The 16,294-nt window shown below is 41.2% G+C and overlaps 1 protein-coding gene across 1 annotated transcript in view; it reads left to right on the plus strand.

Annotated features, from left to right (window-relative positions):
* Window positions 1–16,294, plus strand: part of fbn1 (fibrillin 1) — a 413,386-nt gene that overhangs the window by 307,179 nt on the left and 89,913 nt on the right. Inside the window, exons 32-33 of the mRNA XM_078200149.1 lie at window positions 13,913–14,035; window positions 14,705–14,827. Coding sequence (XP_078056275.1) covers window positions 13,913–14,035; window positions 14,705–14,827 — 246 coding nt within the window. The remainder of the gene's footprint in view (window positions 1–13,912; window positions 14,036–14,704; window positions 14,828–16,294) is intronic.

Here is a 16,294-nt window from a genome sequence, read left to right on the forward strand (position 1 = left end):
TGAATACAGGGACTTCATGTCTGCATTTTATTTCTGGTTTAGGAAGTTTTGGCATTTAATTATTGGCATCAAGCCACTGATTTTGTGCTGTTTTGTTTTCATAAAAACATGAAAAGAAATATGAGAACATAAATGTTTCTCATATTATTCAATTAACACAGATCATGGTTTACATTTCTGGTATCTTAAATTCTTTCTTGATTATTTCAGAAATTGTCCGATTTGTATTTCCCTCTTTGTTTTCCATTCTAAACGGAGTAAACACGACCTCACTCAATTTCTGTTAACCACACTCTGAGCTTTAGGCCAAAGTTGGCCCTTTTGATCTTGCAGATGATCTAAGCAGATATTTTTTTCCTTTGAAGAGTGGTTGTATCATTACTACAATCTTCACTACCGTGTTCATTATTTTTCAATTGCTGTAATTGTTTTGCATAAAGTAAAAATGAATAACCTTACCAATCTTTGAACTATGTAAACCTGCACCATATAAACATAGAATGGAACTTTATTGTCCGTGCAAAAGTGTAAATCTGCCTTTGGCTTCACAACCAGTGTAACATATAATCATACAGTTATTAGTTTAAAAGCAATGAATATTCCATGTATATCTACATTCATACATTTGTGCATATATAACATACATCCACACCATACAAATATAACACGTTGCACTCTGCCATTACAGCACATACTGCAGTTGAATAAGTAAAACAAATAAAAACAGCGGGTTGAATTTACATCATGTTATTTAGTAAGCTTATGGCAATGGGAACAAAGGACCTCCTTGAACAGATTTTTCCTGGCAATAAGCATTCTAAAGCATCTGAAGGGAGCCTTTCAAATTGAGGATATAAAGAATGAGAGAGCTCACTGATGGTCTGAGCTTTCCTCTTAAGTGCGTTGTTCAATAGGTTATCGAGGTGTGTCTGCTGTTTACCAATGATTTTACCTGCAGTGCTGACAATTCTGGCAAGCTAACTTTTATATTTCACACTCAGTTTACCATACCAGACTGTGATGTTGAATATTAGGATACTCTCCACCAGACTTTTGTTTACCCTTTCTAAAACATCTTAACTCACTCCAAACCCTTTCCATTTTCTAATTAAACACAGACGTTGGCTAGCCTTTTTAAAAGTACAGTTGGTGTTCTCTGTGAAGCTTAGCTTCTGGTATCTGTGTTCCCAGATACTTGAAACACTCTACAACCTCTATCGGTTGGTCATTAAGATACATGCATACAAACATATATACAAACAAGGAACAGGCACAGTCCCTCGAGCTTGCTCCAGCACTTAAAAAGATCGTGACTGATCTGATAACTTCAAATCTGCATCCCTTCTCCCACCAATAATCCATCACCCCATCATCAAAATAGCAGGTATATTGTAGAAATCTTAGTGAAAGCTATAAACCATGTAAATGGTAATTTATCATTTTTCCTATGTTAAACCATTAAAATTTAAGCAAAGGTTGGCTTAGCATATGGCAGTTAATTTAACTTAATTAGCTATATATACAAACATCTTTCCACAACGACAATTTTGTTTTGTATGGATAAGTTACCTCTTCTTAGTATTTGTTACATATTGATAATATCTAGTCAAATAGCTTTTCTCATTTGGTCAAAATTCCATGCACCAAATTTTGGCAAGGATGTACTGGTTTAAAAATTAACCTACCAGCAAAGCAGTGAGAAATTACATTGAAACACTAACATCATGGCCTGGATTTTCATTCTTGGCTCGGCTTACCTGCCTGAGGGGAAGCTGCCCACAAAGATGGGATCTTCGTTGCTGGAGAGTTGGGGTAGGTTGGAGCCAGACCAGCCCACCTGGGAAGAAGTGCTGAGACAGCCACAGTGGCTTCCATGAATGAGATGTTTAAAAGACCTGCCTCCTGGCAGTGGGACTATGTCCCTGTTAAAAACCTCCACCTCCAAGCATTCCCTATGCCCCATCCATGTCGGCCCATGGTCTTCATGCCCCCTATGCAATACTCTACCCTTCCCATCACACATGTCCCCTCATGCTCCCTATGCCAAGCTATACCTTTCCACCCACCATCTAAGGCCCCTCATACCTCTGTTATGACCCAGGCCAGAAACTCCAAAGTGTTTTATAAAGATAGTCTAGACCCTAAGTTTTTACCTTTGAATTTGGTATGGGTACGCATGATTCAAGTGACCCACTAGGAAGCTTTTATCAAACAAAGTTTATTTAAGAACACAGTTAACATATAATAAGAAAAGTCAACATAAATTTTACCAATCAAAAGAAACAACCATGATATAGTATAAACCTTAACAGCTAACTAAGATGTTCCAAGTTAAACAACACCCAGAAACATACACCCCTTTCCAGACCTGGCACAAAAAGCAAGTAAGCTCACATGATGCTAGATTTTGCAGCTTTTTAACACTTGCTGTGAATTGGTCCTTTGGATGTTGGATTAAAACTCCAAGGCCTCCCAGTCCTGGAACTTACAGCATGCCTCTGGAGAGAGAGAGAGAGACAGATACACAGCCTGCTTCCACCTGCTTCTAACTGCAACTAACTGACAGCAGGATTTTCAACTGCAGAGAGAGGGGAAAACACGAGCCACTGATTTCTGTCTCATATCCAGTGCCAGATTTAGACTTGGTGAGGCCCTAAGCTATATAAAGCTTGGAGGCCTCTTGTTAAAAAGTTACACCAAAAGGTCTCACAAAGATGCGTACCAAAACAGGACCTTGGGTCGCCACAAAAAAATTGAAAACATAATTATGCCGTTTAATTATTTAATAGCAAGGTATTTAAAGTGAAAAATACAAATTATTTTCAAATGAATGCATTTACTGATTACATATTTATCATTTGGCTGGCTTGATCTCTCTCGTAGATTTTGGTAATTTTTTGAGTTGCCCTTCAAGCTGGTGCTTTTTCTTTTCTGGTATCCGCTCTTAAATGTTCTCTTCATTATAAACCTTCTAAAATGTTGTGAGGCCCCTGCAGATTGTGAGGCCCTAAGCTGTAGCTTGTTTAGCTTATGCCTAAATCCGGCACTGCTCATATCCAAACAGCATCTGAGCAAAATGAAACTAACACCTTGAATTTTTCTGTGGAAAAAAACCTGTCCCTGGGCAGCAGCTGACCTGTTAATCATCCTCCACCCAGCAATTTCAAAAGGCTTATAAAATCCCAGGACACTGCATTAGTCTAGATTAAAAATAAAGAAAATGCCCATTATATTTCTTCAGTAACAATTAGAGGACACCGGCCACAGACAAAACAGTGCCAATAAAAGCTTGCAAAGGAACTGCTTGAAAAACCTGCAAAGAAGCATGATTAAAATACATTTCTTAAAGGCACAGTATCATCACACCACCTATGTCAAATTCTGCCCTTCTATCTATTCCATTTGACCACTCATTCCCCCTTTGCCAAGTATGGCACTTGCATGCCCATTGAGCCACTGTACCCTTTCTAGACCAATGAAACCTACAGTGTGTAATGGAAGACTTCAATTTCCCTGGTATAGACTGGAAATCGCTGAGGGCAGGGACTCTGGATGGTGAGGCATTTGTAAAATGTGTACAGGAGGGTTCGTTGGAACAATATGTGGACAGCCCAACTAGAGAGGGGGCTATACTGGACCTGGTGCTGGGGAATGAGCCCGGTCAGGTCTTCAAAGTTTTGGTTGGGGAACATGTGGCAAATAGTGACCACAATTCTGTTAGCTTTAGGATAGTGATGGAAAAGGATGAGTGGTGTCCCAAGGGTAAGGTGTTGGATTGGGGGAAGGCTAACTTTATTGGGATCAGGCAGAAATTGGCAGCTCTTGATTGGGAGAGGCTGTTTGAGGGTAAATCCACATCTGGTATGTGGCAGTCTTTTAAGGAACGGTTGTTAGGGCTACAGGACAAGCATGTGCCTGTAAAAAAGAAGGATAGGAAGGGTAGGATTAGAGAACCGTGGATAACCAGGGAAATTGAGGGACTGGTCAAAAGGAAAAGAGAGGCGTATGTTAGGTCCAAGCAGCTAAAAACGGAGGGAGCTCTGGATGAGTATAATGAAAGTAGGAAAATACTCAAACGGGGAATTAGAAGAGCAAAAAGGGGTCACGAAATGTTCTTGGCAGACAGGATTAAGGAGAATCCCAAGGCATTTTATTCATACGTTAGGAACAAAAGGGTTGTTAGGGAAAAAATCGGACCTCTCAGGGACAAAAGTGGGGACTTATGCTTGGAGCCCAAAGAGGTAGGGGAGATCCTAAATGAATACTTTGCGTCGGTATTCACTAAGGAGAGGGATGTGTTGACTGGGAGTGTCTCGGAGGGGAGTGTTGAACCGTTGGAGAAAATCTCCATTACAAAGGAGGAAGTGTTAGGTTTGTTAGAGAATATAAAGACTGACAAATCCCCAGGGCCTGATGGAATCTATCCAAGGCTGCTCAGGGAGACGAGAGGTGAAATCGTTGGGCCTCTGACGCAAATCTTTGTCTCGTCACTGGACACAGGTGAGGTCCCAGAGGATTGGAGGATAGCCAATGTGGTCCCGTTAGTTAAGAAGGGTAGGAAGGATAACCCGGGTAATTATAGGCCGGTGAGCTTGACGTCCGTGGTGGGGAAGTTGTTGGAGAAGATTCTTAAAGATAGGATGTATGCGCATTTAGAAAGGAATAAACTCATTAACGATAGTCAACATGGTTTTGTGAGAGGGAGGTCATGCCTCACGAACCTGGTGGTGTTTTTTGAAGAAGTGACCAAAATGGTGGACGAAGGAAGGGCTGTGGATGTTGTCTATATGGACTTTAGTAAAGCATTTGACAAAGTCCCTCATGGTAGGCTAGTGAAAAAAGTTGGATCCCATGGGATAAAGGGGGAGGTGGCTAGATGGGTGGAGAACTGGCTTGGTCATAGAAGACAGAGGGTGGTAGTGGAAGGGTCTTTTTCCGGCTGGAGGCCTGTGACTAGTGGTGTACCGCAGGGCTCTGTATTGGGACCTCTGCTGTTTGTGATTTATATAAATGATCTGGAAGAAGGAGTAACTGGGGTGATCAGTAAGTTTGCGGACGACACAAAACTGGCAGGACTTGCAGATAGTGAGGAACATTGTCAGAGGCTACAGAAGGATATAGATAGGCTGGAAATTTGGGCAAGGAAATGGCAGATGGAGTTCAATCCTGATAAATGCGAAGTGATGCATTTTGGTGGGAATAATGTAGGGAGGAGCTACACGATAAATGGAAGAACCATAAAGGGTGTAGAGACGCAGAGGGACCTGGGTGTGCAAGTCCACAGATCTTTGAAGGTGACGTCACAGGTGGAGAAGGTGGTGAAGAAGGCATATGGCATGCTTGCCTTTATAGGACGGGGCATAGAGTATAAAAGTTGGGGTCTGATGTTGCAGATGTATAGAACGTTGGTTCGGCCGCATTTGGAATACTGCGTCCAGTTCTGGTCGCCACACTACCAGAAGGATGTGGAGGCTTTGGAGAGAGTACAGAGGAGGTTTACCAGGATGTTGCCTGGTATGGAGGGGCTTGGTTATGAGGAGAGATTGGGGAAACTGGGGTTGTTCTCCTTGGAAAGACGGAGGATGAGGGGAGACTTAATAGAGGTGTATAAAATTATGAAAGGCATAGATAGGGTGAACGGTGGGAAGCTTTTCCCCGGGTCGGTGGTGACGTTCACGAGGGGTCATAGGTTCAAGGTGAAGGGGGGGAGGTTTAACACAGATATCAGAAGGACATATTTCACACAGAGGGTCGTAGGGGCCTGGAATGGGTTGCCGGGCAAGGTGGTGGAGGCGGACACACTGGGAACGTTTAAGACTTATCTAGACAGCTATATGAACGGAGTGGGAATGGAGGGATACAAAAGAGTGGTCTAGTTTGGACCAGGGAGCGGCGCGGGCTAATTGTTCCTGGTTTCTCGTTTCAAGGCTTCATTCTATGATCATCTTGCTGGTGCCAGTACAGAGTGAGACTGCGGATAGTTGGGAACCTGTCTCGGGGGCAGGGAATTCATATGGTGTTCGTGGAAGTGGAAATGACTAGGGTTGGGAAGCATTTTGTGATCAGGGCCATTGTGATCTCCTGGACTCGTTTCGATCGCCTCAGGGGGTCGGAGAGGAATTTCCCAGATTTTTTTTCCCCATATTGGCCCTGGGGTTTTTCACTCTGGGTTTTCGCCTCTCCCTGGAGATCACATGGTCTGGAATGGGGGGGTGGGGGTAAGTTAATAGGTTGTAATGAACAAAGCATCGTAGCTGTGAGGGACAGCTCGGTGGATAGGATATTGGTATGTAGATAGGCTGGAAAATTGGGCGGGGATCCTGGATTCAGGATTCAATCCTGGACCGGGGAGCGGCGCGGGCTTGGAGGGCCGAAGGGCCTGTTCCTGTGCTGTATTGTTCTTTGTTGTTCTTTGAATGCTGAGAAAAATGAAAGAAAATAATTGTCACCCGAGTCTGCATTTAATCTTCCCAATGTAGAGGAGATCACATTTCAAACAGCAAATACAGGGCCAAATTGAAGCAAGTAAAAATGAAACGCTGCTAACCTGAAAGGAATGTTTGGGCTTTTGAATGGTGAGGAAGTCCAGGGCCAGGTGTTAAACCTTATGCAATTTCAAGGGAAGGTTCCTTGAGAAGGAGATGTGGAGTTGGGTGTGATGGAGGAGTGGACCAGGGTATAATGGACATATCCTGATCCCTGTAAGGATTCCATCCCATTCTCCCAGTTTCTCCACTTCTGTCACATCTGTTCTGAAGACATCACCTTCGGAAATGGTGCTTCTGATATGCCTGTTTTTTTTCATTAACGAGGTTTCCCCCCACCTATGGTTGGGAGAAAGGATACTCGCAAAATGTTGATCTTGAATTGGGAACAGTTCTGTTTTGGGAGAAGGTGCAAAGTTTGAAACAACCATCCAGTCAAGCCAGAAAAGTCTTTGTACAGAAAGCGATTATGTTCCTTGGTATTCTTGGATTTCCACAACAGAGTGGAAGTGAGTGAGAAGTTGTGTGGTATATCCTTATTAAACTGGTAGCAATTCTGTGTTGGGTAATATTCTAGGATTCTTATAGTTAAATCTATAAAAGTAAGAAGGTATTTACTTGGTATTCTGACCAAGTGATATTTAGTAAAACTGTCATCATGGTGTAACTTTAATCTTGTGTTTTTAAATTTTCTTTTCTTGTTAATAAATCTTTTAAATCTACTTGAAAATTCCAAAAGTTGTGTTGGAATTCTATGCTATTGGATCAGTAGGTTTATTCTCATTTCGGAATACAAAAAGAGAGTTTAGAACAGAAAGTCATCTTTTCCTCTGGAATTTGACATACTCAGCAAATAACCTCTGATGTGGTCATCACACTATTGTAATAAACCAGAGGCAATTGTGCAAGAGGGAATTAATCCCACAAAAGTTACCTGCATCTTTACTTCACTAAACTTGGGTGAAGACATTTCAATCACCCCTGGAGGGAGAGCATGCTCTGAAAATAGCCTATGGAGTCCTTTAGTGGTGACGGTGCCTGTGAGGGAGAGCGATAGTATAGCAAAGGGCAAACACGGACTATATCACTCAAAGTGCACCCTGACTGTCAGAACAAATAGCTACATGAATTTGGGCTTTCACTCCAGACAACCGGACCTTGACCACTGGAATTTTAAACCAGAACAGAGTACCCATTGCAGACTTGTATGAGAGCATATTGCTGGGTGGGACAGCCATCTGAGGGAGGGTGCATGCTGCCTGAGCCTGGACCCCCTCCCCGCAGGCACAAGCCTCAGTAATTAGCACCTTGTGCATATCCTTCCCTGGGCCTTACAACAACAACTTTTATTTCAGAAGAAGAGTGGAATACTCTCCACTCTGTTCTGCATTGATTACTTGAACACATACCCACAGAGTAGTCAATAATATAATTCATGTTAATATAATTATAGTGAAGGTTCTGGAATGATTAACTGACTGAGACTTTGTACAATGTTGGAGTTATTTGTAATATGGATCAATTCCAACTACATATTGAAAGCATTATCAAACTAACAGAGGGGCATGAGCAGATGATGTCATAGGATGGTCAGGAGACTGAAGAAATAGTATTATGAGCCAAAAATTGTGTTTATGTATGGTGTGCCTAGGAAACAATGTTCCTTTCAGATGATTAAAATCACAGAATTGAGTGAGGGACTGAATTATATTTACTAAAAAGACAATTGGAGGCTATTGAAATAGCTCTCTGTTTTCTACCTTTACGCTCCAGTAAGAGGATGGTAGAAGTTTCTGGATTTAGTAGACATATATAAAATAGGGAGAAAAAGAGGAGTATGAGAAGAGACAGGCATCTAATGTAAAAGGAAATCCAAAAGTCTTCTATATGCAAATAAATAGTGAAAAGATAGTAAGGAGACCAATATGCATGAGGCAGAGGGCATGACTAGGTTCTGTATGAGTACTTTGCATTTATTTTTGTCAAGTGTCATGGAAGCAGGGATGGGGGGGTGGGGGTGGTGGCGGGAGGCAATTTAAACCATCCTGACTTTGCACCTCTCTACCTGGTCATAAACAGAAAGTTGTTTTTTTGATTTCCCTCTTTATGTTTTGGGGCGTATTTTCCCCAAATTCCTTAAATTTGGGAATGTTTCAACCTCTATTAATGACTCACACCACAAACTCGAGGTAACATGAAAATAAAAGGGTTGGTTTATTTTTACAGACACACATGCGAGAGCGGTTTTGCCAAGTCCATCTCTTTTTACTCTTGCTCAAAATGAGGGATAAGGAAAAAGGAAGAAGGGCATGACCACAATAAAAATACAAGTAGATAAAGGCAAAATACTGTGGATGCTGGAATCTGAAACAAAAACAGAAAATGCTGGAAAAGCTCAGCAGGTCTGACAGCATCTGTGGAGAGAGAATAGAGCCAACGTCAGAATGACCCTTCGTCACAGTATCAGTTTCACAGTTTTAAGTATCAGTCTGCAGGAATGTTTCTACTGAGGGGAGGTTGGCTGATTGTAGAATGCCGCTCTCTTTCCCAGAGCGAGGCTTGCACGATAGGAGAAGACACCAATGAGTCAATTGGGAGGCATAGATTCCAAGGTTCCAGTAGTTGGCAGGTTTAATGAGGGTTCAGTTCTTTCTTTTGCCAGCAGCTTGATGGTAGGCAGCATAGGCTGTTGCCTAGAGCTCTCTTCACATTGAGAGGTCAGACAGTAATTACCAGAATTTGGTTACAACACAGGATATCACAGTGCTGCTTGGGAGAGGTCATTTTACATACCTCCTTGATGTTGGACACGAGCAATCTATTCCCATATACTGGAATCTTGAGGTGTTTAATTAGAGTTAGGATTCCTTTGTTCTAGGAGACACTGGTTTCAAATCTGTCTCTTCTTGAGACACTTGTGTTAAAACTCTAATGCTTTGGCCATTAACATCATTATATAGGAGATTATGACCTGTGAAGACTTTCCTTTGTTTGGAGTTAGCTGGACCAGACATCCCGTGGCCATTGTTACCTTGAAACCTATGCAAGGCATCAGGTGACTAGCTGAACCATTTATTACCTCAGCAATTTTCCATTTTTAACAGCACAGAAAAGAATGATTTTATAAAATAATCCAACTGATGAATTATATATTACTGGATGGACTAACAATTGATAGAGTACATGTTAGATAGGCTGGCTATATTTAAAATTGGTAAGTCATCAAGGTATAATGATGCAGAGATGCTGGTGTTGGACTGGGGTGGACAAGATGAGAGGCCACACGACATCTGGTTACAGTCCAACAGAAAATGCTGTAAAATCTCAGCAAATCTGACAGCATCTGTGGGGAGAGAATAGAGCCAACGTTTTGAGTCTGGATTACCCTTCGTCAGCAGTTTAGAGCAGAGCACAAGCTTTCAGAGCATTGCTCCTTTGTCAGGTGAAGTGAATAGAGGCGCGCAGGCACCTGACAAAGGAGCAGCACTCCGAAACCTTGTGATTTCAAATAAACCCGGTGGACGATAACCTGGTGTCGCGTGACCGCTCCAGGGTATGATGGGATACATATGTATTTGCATATGGATTCTGAGAGAAGTGACAGTGGAAATTGTGGCCATAATCTTTCTACCATCCCTAGCTAGCTACAGGGGTACTCTCTAAGGAATCAAACCCGGATCCCTGGCGCTGTGTGGCAGCAGTGCTAACCACTGTGCCACCGTGCCGCCCAAGCCTTGGTGAGTTGCTACGATGTATTTAGTAGATGGAATATACTGCTGCTACTGTGCGTTGGTGGTGGAGGGAGTGGATGTTGAAGATGGTGGATAGGGTATCAATCAAGTGCAAATTATTTCTCAGCAGGTTTGGCAGCATCTGTGGAGAGAGAAACCGAGTTAACGGGGGCAATTTCCAGACCGCGTTCTCTGTCAGAGAAAACAGTGACGTGGGCTGAAAATCTGGAACGAATCGGGAAACACCATCATACTAAATCCTGTTTTTGCTAAAGCCTCACCAAGCTCTGCCTATTTTTTGGATTTGGTCAAACCCAGATGCTTAAATTTCTACACAATTTAGTGCTTAGTCCCTCCTCGTAATACCTCTCAACTTAATGTCTTAATTGTGAAACAATCACGTGAGAGTTGTGGCATTAATGGAAGATTGTAGATTTAAAACATGTGTCAATGCATGTATATAGAACAATTAATTTTGCAATGTACAGACTTGTTATTAATATCCAAGCACACCCAAAATCATTGGTGCAAATGAATCAAAAGTATTACTGTGCTTCAGTCATGGAATTGTAAATATTGACTTGCCTATCCAACATTAAATATCAGGATGATAAAACCCTTTGGTTCACTTAGAAATGTTTACTGTTTGTGATCTATAACAGAGGGAAAGGGGGGATTTCTAAGTGTCACAATAGTGTGAAAACTGGAGTTTCATTCTGTCTTTTTCAGTGAAGTACCCCACACAGTTTTCCCGCTCTGCTTATAGGGAGTTTCACGCCTCCTCCTCCTCTCCATGCACACACACACACACACACACACACCCCCCCCCCCGGTCACTCCCCGATCGCCGGCTCTGCCACCAACTCCCATCCCCCAATGCAGAGTTTCCTCCCTACCCTCCCCTCCTACCGGCTGGCTCCTCCCCATCTGGCCCTGTCCCCAACCACGCAGGGGTCCTCAATGGCCTCTGGTCCCACTGGCAAGGCCATCAGGTTTGGTCCCCGTTGGTAGGGACCAAGTGTGATCCTCGCTGGTGAGAACCTCCGCCGGTTTGGTCGTAAAGGCAACTGAGCCTAGACAATAGCGTTTGGAGCTAGCTGAACAGATTGAAATAGGCTTATGAATATTAAAATCAGCCTCGCGCCCTTCCCGGCCGTGAGACTGACCACATCACAAAAAGTGACCCAGGAAGATGACCTGCCAGACATCGGGTGCAGATTGGATTTTTTGGTTCCCGTTCAGGTTTCCCATCCAGCTACGCTACTTGACCAGCAGGATAAGAAAATCATGCCTGAAGTCTCTGTTTAAAATGGCTTCTTTGACAAACGCTTTCTAATGTTTGAATTTTAAACAATGATGCAGTAATGGAACAAGATTAGAGTTGTAAAGGATAAAACTTTCTCAAAATCGATCTTCATTTCACTAAATGATACAAAGTAAAATTTTATTTCTTCTGAAGGTATAGTCTCAATCAAGTAAGATACAGAGTATTTTTTGCTTTGCTGCCACAGATGCTGGAATTTTGGATTCTTTATATACCAATTAACAAGCCATTACCTTTAGTCCCAAAGAATTTCAGACCTGCTTCAGCACAGCTGCTGGACTGTTTGAAATTAAGTACTGAAATGTGCCTGTCAGGACCTATTGACAGCAGTGTTGGATTTAGACTTGGTGAGGCCCTAAGCTATATAAAGCTTGGAGGCCTCTTGTTAAAAAGTTACACCAAAAGGTTTCACAAAGGTGCATACCAAAACAGGACCTTGGGTCGCCACAAAAAAATTGAAAACATAATTATGCCTTTTAATTATTTAATAGCAAGGTATTTAAAGTGAAAAATACAAATTATTTTCAAATGAATGCATTTACTGATTACATATTTATCATTTGGCTGGCTTGATGTCTCTCATAGATTTTGGTAATTTTTTGAGTTGCTCTTCAGGCTGGTTCTTTCTTTTTCTTTTCTATTATCCACTCTTAAATGTTCTCTTCATTGTAAACCTTCTGAAATTTTGTGAGGCCCCTGCAGATTGTGAGGCCCTAAGCTGTAGCTTGTTTAGCCTATGCCTAAATCCGACACTGATTGACAGCAAGGAAATATTAGAATTAAAGAGGTTTCTTCATCTGGGACATTCTGTGCTTGACTCATTTTGAACTGTAACTTTATGGCTTTTCATTTAGTAGCCTTCTAATTCAGATTCCTTGAGTCAACTACCTGTATTTCTGCTGTTCCACGAATTTGTAGACCCAAGCGACTATCAGATGAAGTATAAATCCAGGAGCTAGTTTACTCATACCATGGTCCTGATATCTGAACTAAAAAAATCAAAATTGCCATTTTGTAACTGAGACCAATTTGGTAATGTACACACTTGCCTATTACCATGTGTTCACGGCCAAATGTTTGACTGTACTATAGGATCAGCCATGTTGATGGCTTGGTTTCACCAAAATAATGACATCAAGAGAGACAGCAGTCTGGCTCGCTGTACCATGAGAGTTAAATGAGTTTAAACTTGTGAAGGAAAATGATTCTGATTATTGGCCATGGGCTCATGAGCCAATGACTCATGAGAGTGATAGATATAAGGCTGAATAGCACAAATGGTGAATATGTTTGAAGGATAAAAATGCCTCATCTATTGACCAACAGTAATAAACTGATATGGAAGATTAAAAAAATTGCCCTTTGCTTGTTTTTAAACTATGTGTCATGTACTTGAAAATGCAAGTATTATCTGAGATGTGTATATCTTTCCTTACATGGAGGCAAGTTGACATTTCGACAAGAACAAGGAAAAAGTATAATACGCATACCAAAGTGTAGTAAAACTACTGAATACGTAGCAACTGAATAATAAAGTCAGTCAGTAATAGTGATAAAATGATGCTTAAAAAATTACATCAAGAAATTCATAACTCTATGTATTATTGTCATTATTGGTTTGTTACAATACATTTGAAAATTTAATCTAACTTTTTAAAAAATAATATTACTGTAATGAAAAGCGCTTGGCAAGCTTCTTGGCATTTATTTAGTAGCACAATCACAAACCTTTTGAAACAAGTTATTACCTCGTTCTTTTCCTTCTAAGAATGTATTCACAAAGGCAACACTTTAATAAACTAAACTTTAATAAACTAAACTTTAGTAAACAACTCTTTAATAAAATCTGATCTAGAACTATGGCGGGATTTTAAAGTTAAAGTTTATTTATTAGTCACAAGTAAGGCTTACATTAACACTGCAATGAAGTTACTGTGAAATTCCCCTAGTCGCCACACTCCGGCGCCTTTTCGGGTCAATGCACCTAACGAGCACGTCTTTCAGACTGTGGGAGGAAACCGGAGCACCCGGAGGAAACCCACGCAGACACTGGGAGAACGTGCAGACTCCACACAGACAGTGACCCAAGCCGGGAATCGAACCCAGGTCCCTGGTGCTGTGAGGCAGCAGTGCTAACCACTGTGCCGCCCATTTTCCGGCTGCGCTCGCCCCAAAACCGGAAAATCCTGCCCGAGGTCAACGGACCTGTGCCTGGTTCACCTGCCACCCCACCACCTGCTACGATTCCCGTGGCGGACGAGACAGGAAAATTCCCCCCATGTGTAAGTTCGCATTCCACTGAGCAAAAAGGCTTTAACATAACCCATTGCCTTATCGTTTTGTTTTAAATTGACTACTTTTTTCTGTTACAGATATCAATGAATGTGAGATCAGTGCACATAATTGTGACAAATATGCTATATGTACAAATACTCCAGGAAGCTTCAAATGTGCCTGCGCAGAAGGCTGGTCAGGAAATGGCATCAAATGTTCTGGTAAGAATGTTTTGATTGAAAGACAAGTAAATTTTAATTGTGAACAAATGGTGGGTGGTTGGGGAGGGATGGGGGCTGGATCTAAACCCCATGATGATCTGCTTGCTGGTTTTCAGTTTCTTAATAGTTGGCCTTGTTTTAAAAGAATACATTTGAATGTTAATATGAAGGCCATTACTCCAACTCTACTGGAAATGAATAAATAATTATACACATGGTGCCTCAGATCATATGAGGCCAAGATTTTAGATATTTTTACCAGAGATGATTTTAAGCTTAGTTTCTAACCCAGAATTCAAATGTTTGGTATTGAAAGCCTCCCTTCGTAGAACAGTCATGCATCTCACTTCAAATAGTATCTTCTTTGTATTATGTTGATGCACCATTACAATCATGGATCAGTTGTACCTTAATATTATCCACATGGTCTTGGTCCTTACCTTTAAACGATTATGAAACTCCAGACTGAACTTCAATGCTCAAACTCAATTGCAAATGAGATCAGATTGATCGCTCCAAAAATTAATTTTGCATTTGATGACAAAATGGAGCTGAATATCATCAGAACCAAAATATGAATGAATGTTGTACATAGATTGAGGAATCCTTAAGCTATTTCGTTGTTGTGAATGTTCCTTGCACTGACCATGTATCATTTTACTTTCAAAGATGTGGATGAGTGTTCAAATGGAACCCATAAATGCAGCCCCACTGCTGAATGCATGAACACAGATGGGTCATACCGATGTACGTGTAAAGAGGGTTATAAAGGTGATGGCATGTTTTGTACTGGTAAGTCCAAAGATTAAATACATTTTTTATTTTTACTCATTATCATGCATGATTTCAATATTTATTTGCTCAAGTCATTTGTATTTATTCTTTGATATGCAAGAAGGCATTTTTCTTATTTCTTAAGACTTAATGTTAAAATAGACAAATGGACTTCTCTTGTTCAACAGAGTGATCAATGTAGTCACAATTTTCATTTAAGTTGCACCTTTAAGTGAGAAGTGACCAAAAGCACATCACAGTCCTGAAATCAAACAGTGGTGGGAAGAAATTTAAAAGAAAGTGATCAAAAATGTGCTTAAAGATACAAGTTTGAAGATGCGTTTAAACAAAAACAAAGAGTTAGCAAATAGAGGATTTAGAAGGCATTCAGAATGTGGTTCATGTGGTTTAAAAACTCAGAGATGAAACAAAAGCAGGAAACTCCGAAGTCATAGAAATGCAGAGAGCAATAGAAGGTTGGAGAAGTAAGTAGATATATGACTAGATAAGTAAAAGGAGTATGAATTTAATGCATTGTGGGACCAAGATATTTACAAAGGCAAGAATGATAGGATGGCAAAGTACAGTGCTGTTGAAGTTCTGATGTGATACAGATTGTGTAAGATTGATCTCATAAGAACAGCAAGGTTCGAATGGCTGAGTCTGGAAGTAACAATTTAATTAATGAGGTTTTTCAGCAGCAATGGAGTTATTATAGGGAAGAAACAAATGATGTTGCAATATATGTAATTTTCCTTTGTTGGGAAAAATAACATTAATGTTGACCGATGACTGTTATTTTCATTCAGACTCAATTTACTGCTTTGGATCATTAAATTATTGATTTCTTCTCCATACTGCCATAAAAATGCTCAATCTATGTAGAACTATTTGTAGAATCTTTTCATAAACTCTGCCATTATCATCCTTAATGTTCTAGTATTCAGAGAAGTTATTGATCCTGAAAAGTTGTTCTGAAAGCTTTGGGGTACCTGAAAACATGGTTGATATTTATTGAATAATGACATCTTGGGAGCACACATTGGCGCAATGGTCAGCACTGTGGCCTCACGCCAGGGACCCGGATTGAATTCCAGCCTCGGGTGACTGTGCGGAGTTTGCACGTTCTCCACATGTCTACGTAGGTTTCCTCCGGGTGCTCCGGTTTCCTCCCACAAACCAAAGATGAGCAGATTAGGTTGATTGGCCCTGATAAAATTACCCCTTAATGTCGGGGGACTGGCAAGGGTAAAAGAGGGGATTATGGGATAGGACCTGGGTGGGTTTGTGGTCAGTGCCGATGTGCTGGGCCAAATGGCCTCCTTCTGCACTGTAGGGATTTTTGAAAAACATCACCATTGACTCCATATTCCCTCAGTGAATTGCTGAGCCACACAGACAATTAGTTGCAGCTTGACCCATGACCTGTGCTGAATAATCTGATAAAACCGGAAAGCATTAAGCAAACTAAAATTGCCCTCACTG

The sequence above is a fragment of the Mustelus asterias genome, chromosome 29, assembly GCF_964213995.1.
Source record: "Mustelus asterias chromosome 29, sMusAst1.hap1.1, whole genome shotgun sequence".
Classification (NCBI taxonomy): Eukaryota; Metazoa; Chordata; class Chondrichthyes; order Carcharhiniformes; family Triakidae; genus Mustelus; species Mustelus asterias.